Source organism: Poecilia reticulata, linkage group LG20, assembly GCF_000633615.1.
Source record: "Poecilia reticulata strain Guanapo linkage group LG20, Guppy_female_1.0+MT, whole genome shotgun sequence".
NCBI classification, from domain to species: Eukaryota; Metazoa; Chordata; class Actinopteri; order Cyprinodontiformes; family Poeciliidae; genus Poecilia; species Poecilia reticulata.
In genome coordinates this window covers 15258005-15265562 of record NC_024350.1, presented here as the reverse complement: position 1 = coordinate 15265562, position 7558 = coordinate 15258005, and the positions used below count along the sequence as shown (strand labels likewise).

Here is a 7558-nt window from a genome sequence, read left to right as displayed (position 1 = left end):
AATTCAGTTTAATCTGTATCACCATTTTGTATCGCTCTTTCCTTGTTTCATAAGAAAAATGACTTAATTGTAGCCTTTAAATGTCTTTTCACCTTTTTATATTCTGTTGTTCAGTGAAACAGTTTCAGCCCACAATCAAATTTCCCAGGTATCAATCAAATTACCTGGAATCAATTGAAGCTTTTCACATGCAGCTCCTCCCATTTCAAAATAGAACCACCGGTTATGCTCAGTGTCCCTACAGTATAAATATGTTCGAATTTCAACCAATATCCAGATTCTTTTGAGCATTTCAGACTAACTTTTGTTTCTTTGTTAAAAACACAAGACATCATCAGAATGGATGTCCCTGAGAAAAAATGGTCAGATGTAAAATTTGTCACTGACAACATTCAGGAGCTTTGTGATAAGGTGAGATTAATAATTGTATTAATTCTTTAAAACTTTAGAATGAAATACCTAAATGACTGTGTTCAAGGTTTGTGTTTTTCAATTATCAGGTGAAACGCAAAGTGGAGGAACAGACACAGAAGGAATTCAAGGAGTACAAAGCAGTCTTTTACAGGGTATTGGATATTCTAGTGCTACACTATGTCATCAAGGTAAGAATCAGTTATTTCATAATATTTCCTATGATCCTAAAAAAGGAAAACTCTTCAAGGTTTTTCCTGCAGGTTTATGTAGGAGGTGAGTACCTCCATCTGTGGGTCATCCAATGCGCTTCGACTGGTGAGCAACTGATGGGAGTACAACAACATCACAAGTGGAACGATCCTCTCAAACCTTTTGATGAAAACAACTAATGTCATCTTTGTCTTCCTCCAGTAAACTGCAAAATTGTTCAGTACAGTATTGTTATCTGTGGGTTTCTCAAGTATTAGACATAAGTTGTGTTGCAAATATAAAAAATTATATACTACCAATAAATCAACTTTGGATGTGAAAGTTTTGCTCTCTTGCTCTGTTTTGTAAAGCATTTTGAAATGCCTTGCTGCTGAAATGTGCTATACAAATAAAATTTGATTGATTGATTGGTTGATTTTTTAATGTCCAAAATATTTATATATCACTGAAAACACAGTAGAAATGAAATAAAAGTCTATTTCTTTGAATGCAAAAACTGTCTACTCAAGGAAGAGTAGCAATAGTCCAAAATATAGTAGAGTGTAAAAGTGTATTAAAACTACTCTTATAAGTTTTGTTGTTGTTCCTTTTGTTGTTTCAAAGTAAATGTAACCAGATGTTCCCATCTTTGATTATACATAAGAAATGTATAAGCTTGTTCTTGTTAACAAGCTTAGCCTGATGTATAGGCGTACTCACTAGTCATCGTTTAGCTGACATGAGGTATACAGTAAAGTATACTTTATTATCAGTTCGTCATATGTAGTAGACATACAAGTAATTAAAGTTATGTTTCTTGCTATGCCCCTGAAACTAAACATTTATACACAGATAAAAATAATTAGTAATAAAGTTTTCCATAATCCATAAAAAACTCAACAGCAGTACAGTTTATCAGATTGTAAAAAAAATCCCATAAATCAGATACAATGTACATTTTTTAAAAACTCAAATAGCTTATTATCTGCACCCAACGACAGCATTACTCAACTTACTTGGCTTGTTTGCAAAAATCTGTGCAAAATTTTTGTCGCCAGGTGCCATAATTCTTACACACACAAGTGCGCAGCTCTGCACAGCAGCAGGTCTCCAGGTATAAAACCAGCGCCTTTGTGTTCAAACGCGACTCTGAAAAACATCTTATGACATGTTGCCCATGCAGCAAAAGTCAGAAAAACCTCCCATTACTTCAGATTAAATTAGTATTGCTTAGAATTTGTCAGCTACGATAGATGGTAGCTTAAATTGATTTGCTAAAAGGTTTTACTTCTGCTCTAGTGGCACTTTTTTGACTTGTGAAGAAAAAGAACTCTATTCAGATGAAAGGACATGAATCTGGAATCAATCCAAGCTCTACAACTGAATAACTTTAAGCTTAGTCGTTCCTTTCATAGGAAATTAGTTGTAAGACGGGACTTTAGATAGACCAAAGGTCAATAAGTTTGTTGTGAAAGACTGGAGAGATGAGCAAGACTACAGACCTTTCTTATTGAAAAAGTGTTTTAACATTTATACAGATGTACTTACTGGTACTGAAGACAACACACAAGTTTTTAACAGGATTTTTATATCGCAAAACTTTTATTATTGAAAGCTGAAATTTATAGAATGGGCATGAGTTATTAGTGGAGAAAAGCTTTCCGACAGAAAAATAAGCTAAAGCAATTATATTCTATTTTTAGTAAAATCCAATGCATTTCTTTACACAGATTCAGTATATTATCTATTCATTAAATGCATATTCTTAGCATAGAAATACTTTTAGGCTTCACTTTGTGGTATGCTGATGTTTAAAAGTTCAAACATTTGACTACGTAATAATGTCTTTTGAAGGGTGAGCCACAGAGTGAACTGTAGAGTGAGTTATAACCAAAATAAAATGTGGGTTGTCTTCCTGTTCTTAAATGGACGCTCCTCCCAGTCTTTATCCAGAGAACCTTCTGTGTAAATAATTTGCAGCTGAATAGATGTTGAGCAGTTCGGACTGACATCAGATGCTTTACTTTCCTGTTCAGAGCATCAGATATCATCAGGATGGGTCTTCCAGCAGGTGAACACTACGCCACGAAGGAGATTCAGGAGATCTGTGATCAAGCAAGCTACAAGCTTTACTTTGTTCATAGACAAATTTTGACTTTTCTGCTCTTACCTGATTCATTTCTACACAGGTAAAGACAAAAGTGGAGGAAATGACTGGCAGGAATTTGGAAGAATTTAAAGCATTTGTCTACGCAGACCTCAAGATTTCAGTTTCCACTACATACCAAGTCAAGAATTCGTGAATCTGGTTTTTTTTTTTCTTCTTCTAAAACACAGATGGAGACTTACTTACATCTTCTGGCAACAAGCCCAAATTATAATAACACTGACTAAGTTTGCTATTGGTACACTTTACCTAAGGAAAAAAAAATAGAACATACTCATTACACAACCACACTCCAAGAGTTGCTCACAACATAGTGAATTGTTTTGTTACCTTTAAAATTACCTGCAGCTTCTGCTCCTTGATCCTAATTAGGAGTTCACTAATGTTCACAAACACTAATGTTCACTAATGTTCACAAACAAAAACAATACATTGTTTGCGTGCTGATAAGTGCTCCTTTACTAAAGCTTATAAATGATCAATGTGAATCTTCCGCATGCTTTAAAAAAGATCATATATTCAGATTAAGTAAAATATCATTAAACTCAAAGCAATCAAAAATATTTATATTTTCTCTAATAGGTAAGGTCGTCTTTTCAGGGAGCCTAAACTGTATGAACGGAATGATTGAAATATACTATGATGTATACTATACAGTTTACTTCTCGAGTTTCCAATTTTAATATAAAAATCAAAATTTTGGGGTGTGGGGAAATACCTCAATTACAAGCATGCTTTGAAATATGCTCGCTTCTCTCATTTTTTACATTTTTTTCGCAAAAGAATAATCTTTTGAACTGCCATTGCCTAGTGGCTGTTTTCCGTTGCAGTTTTTAAATTTCCGTGTGATAAAACACAGAGCTCAGGATCAGCATCAACATATCAAGTCCTAAAGATTAAATCAATGTGAATGTAACTCCTCTGGCACAAGCACTGAAATTATCTGGGAAAACAGATCTCCACCTATTTCTACAACAAACTAGATAAATAACATTTCTAACAATGTTTCATCATCATTATGTTTTTAAAGTCTCATACTGCCATGGGTGTTCTACACTGCAATGTAATGGCCCCTGTTTTTTTACAGTGTAGGTGAAACATCCATCCATCCATTTTCTTTCACCCTTGTCCCTCAGTGGGGTCGGGAGGGTTGCTGGTGCCCATCTCCAGCTAACGTTCCGGGCGAGAGGCAGGGTACACCCTGGACAGGTCGCCAGTCTGTCGCAGGGCAACACAGAGACACACAGGACACACAACCATGCACACACACTCTCACACCTAGGGGCAATTTGGAGAGGCCAATTAACCTGACAGTCATGTTTTTGGACTGTGGGAGGAAACCGGAGTACCCGGAGAAAACCCACGCATGCACAGGGAGAACATGCAAACTCCATGCAGAAAGACCCCAGGCCGGGAATCGAACCCAGAACCTTCTTGCTGCAAGGCAACAGCTCTACCAACTGCGCCACTGTGCAGCCCTGTAGGTGAAACAATGCTCCACAAAATTTACTACAAAACTGAAAAGCAAATGCTTTTGTGACCAAATGAAAATAGTTCTAAGGCTCATTCGTTTATTCTGAAGATGGAATAAATGATAATAATTTAATTTTTCATGTAGTCCAGATTCACTGGTTATGAATTAAGCGTTTCGTGCGGTTACAATGCCCCCTAGAGGCCAACTGGGGGAGTCTCTCTTGAGCCCACGTTTTGCATAACGTACATAGTTTATTTTGTCTTTATAAGGATTTACTTACTGGTTTTGAAGACATAACTCAAATGTTTTAGCTGTATTTTTATGTGGCAGAACTTGTATTATTTAAAGCTGAAATTTATAGAATATACATGAGTCATTTGTGGAGAAAAGCATTTTTGCAATAAAAGAAAATAAAGCAATTATATTTTTAGTGAAATTCATTTCATTTCTTTACACTCAGTCATATTTATTCCTTCAATGCATATTCTTTTCCTAAAAATCTTTTCCAATCTGCAGTTCAGTCATTTGCAGTATGCTGATGCTTAAAGGTTCAGTCTTATTATCAAACATCTGACATGATAAGGTCGTCTGAAAGGTGATCCACCCAAGAAAGAAATGCTGAAGAGTGAACTTCAACCAAAATAAAATGCAGGTTGTCTTCCTGTTCTGAAATGGACCATGTTACCAGTCTTCATCATATTTCCCAACTCAACAAATGTTGAGCAGTTCAGGCTGACAGCAGACAACTTCCCTTTTTTTCATGGACACATTTTGACATTTCTGTTCTTAGTTTTAGTCTAACTTGTTTCAGTTTTACACAGGTGAAGACAAAAGGACAGGACATGACGGGCAGGAATTTGAAAGAATTTAAAGCGTTTGTCTACAGGGAACTCAAGAGTTCAGGTTCTGCCACATACCAAGTGAAAGTGAATACAACTCTGATTTTGTTTTTTATATTATTATTATTATTATTATTATTATTATTATTATTATTATTATTATTATTATTTAGAACAAATTAGGGTAAAGATATATGTATGAAAGAGAGTTTGAGTTTATGCCTAGGAGTTTAGATTTTCAAAAACAAAATAGCCAGACAAGTATGGGAGATTAAAGATAACATTTTTTAGACATTTTCATGTAGAAGTGGATAGAATGGTGCTGTTCTTCAGAACACATTGTAATAATACTCTTTAGAAATATATTACTGTGGCATTTAGTAAATATAAATAATTTTTATAATTTTAATTGACATAAAACAAGAGAAGTTTGGTCTGATTTACCTTCAAACAGTGAGAAGAAAATGTTTTTTTATTTTTATTTTTTATTTAGTGTATATAAACTTCTGGTTTCAACTACTTTATTTTTACTGCTTTATCAAAACTGAAAAAAGTTAAAGAAAACGTGACCTGGAATAACAGTAGATAGTGATGTAGTAAGAAGGTGAGACCACTAGAGGTCAGTGTGCCCTTTGTTGAAACTTATTAACCTTGACTTGTGTTTGACTAACAAGGAAGTGTAACGAGGCTGCACAGTGGCACAGTTGGTAGAGCTGTTGCCTTGCAGCAAGAATGTTCTGTGTTCGATTCCTGGCCCTGGTCTTTCTGCATGGAGTTTGCATGTTCTCCCTGTGCATGCGTGGGTTTTCTCCAGGTACTCCGGTTTCCTCCCACAGTCCAAAAACTTGACTGTCAGGTTAATTGTCCCTAGGTGTGAGTGTGTGTGTGCATGGTTGTTTGTCCTGTGTGTCTCTGTGTTGCCCTGCGACAGACTGGCGACCTGTCCAGAGTGTACCCCGCCTCTCGCCAGGAACGTTAGCTGGAGATAGGCACTGGCAACCCCCCTGACCCCACCAAGGGGACAAGGGTGTAAAGAAAATGGATGGATGGAAGTGTAACGAGTATTAGCTTTCTAATCACCTAATTCCAATCCTCATTAGTAGGCTGTTTATAAATGAGCTGTACATGTCTTCAGGTTTACATTTATAATACAACACATATTTAGTATTGACTCATAATTATTCTGATGGATAATTCCAGGTAATTCAAGTATTACATCAAGTTAAAATGACAACTCAACCAGCTTGACTTCTCCATCATGTTCTGTTATATCGTTTAGTGGCTATTTCTTCAGCTGTAATGTGATTATTTATTACTTTTTATAAGTGGGTGTGAAAGAAGACTCATCCTCTCATCTCTTGGCTGATTGAGGCAGAAGGCTATCCACCCTAACCCTGCTTCTGCTGGATGTTTCTCTTCATGGTCACCCTGTGTTTTTTCAGGAGGGTTTGGTTAAAAGATAAGAATTTTCCCAATCCTTTGGCTTGCTGGCAAGTTTTCCAATCCTGCCATTCAGGTGTCATGACTTGTTAGATGTAGCACTCTAGAATCTGAAATAAACAAAGTATAAATGGGAGCTGAATATACAGTGACAAGTAAAAGTATTCACTCCCTCAAGCTGAATTTTATTATGAGTGGGTCTCTCATTGTCATAAAGCTTTGACTGGTGAAGAACGCAGACAAATCTTTCTCTGGTTAATAATGAAAACATTTTAAAAGACAAAAAGACAGGTGTGTTTTTGTTACTCACTTATTGAGATCCAGAACTTCACTGTTCAGGTTTTACAGAAGACAATAACGGGCACTTTTTACTTCTGTTCCTGTTTGGCAACTTGGTTAGTTCTGCTTACCAGTGATGGACTAGCACTCTGCAAAGCCAAAAAAAAACCTTGATATGACTTGTCTGAAATTATTTTGGATTAATGATATCCATTTTGTATTGCATCAGAACAATGTATACGCCTTGAAATGTTTAAATGTATAAATTTGAGGGGGAGACTTGGAAGAAATTCAACATGAAAATCACAGGATGGTTGTTACGCCGCATTTCTTCTAACAACCAAGCAGTCGCTGAAAATATTCAATTATGAATTAAAATTTCTTCTGTGTGAAGTCAGTTAAAAGGCAGAACCTCATGGAACATTGTGGAAATTAATCTATGTAATGTCACTGTTGACTTTTGTTTCTGTCAAATTTTTCTCTGTAATTGTAAAGCTGCACTTTTTCGGCTGATGTGGATGAAATGGTTTTAGGATACATGGAATATCTATGAATTTTTCAATTTTTCCTGAGCTACTCTGACACATTTTGCGACCTCTACCATAACCCTTCCAGATGTCAAATTCATCGCCAAGTTCATGCGCAAGCACAAAAGTGTCTATTTCTAACCATGTCTATGTGCAAAAACTCCTGCACCTGTGCACTGAGATATTTTAACTTTAGCACCATCTTATAACTTTAAACGGAAACCTATTT

At 35.9% G+C, this 7558-nt stretch overlaps 1 protein-coding gene across 1 annotated transcript; it reads left to right on the top strand.

The window, feature by feature from the left end:
* The first annotated feature begins 339 nt into the window (after positions 1-339).
* LOC103456681 (cystatin-B-like) lies at positions 340-803 on the top strand. Its single transcript, XM_008396387.1, has 3 exons — positions 340-411; positions 501-602; positions 675-803. The coding sequence occupies exons 1-3, from the start codon at positions 340-342 to the stop codon at positions 801-803; spliced, it is 303 nt and encodes a 100-aa protein (XP_008394609.1).
* The last annotated feature ends 6755 nt before the right edge of the window (positions 804-7558 follow it).

Excerpts from the sequence above, each read along its gene's own strand:
- LOC103456681 (XM_008396387.1), top strand. The coding sequence starts at position 340 with ATGGATGTCCCTGAGAAAAAATGGTCAGATGTAAAATTTGTCACTGAC. Across the intron at positions 412-500 it reads TTCAGGAGCTTTGTGATAAG|GTGAAACGCAAAGTGGAGGA; the intron begins GTGAGATTAATA and ends TTCAATTATCAG. Across the intron at positions 603-674 it reads TGCTACACTATGTCATCAAG|GTTTATGTAGGAGGTGAGTA; the intron begins GTAAGAATCAGT and ends TTTTTCCTGCAG.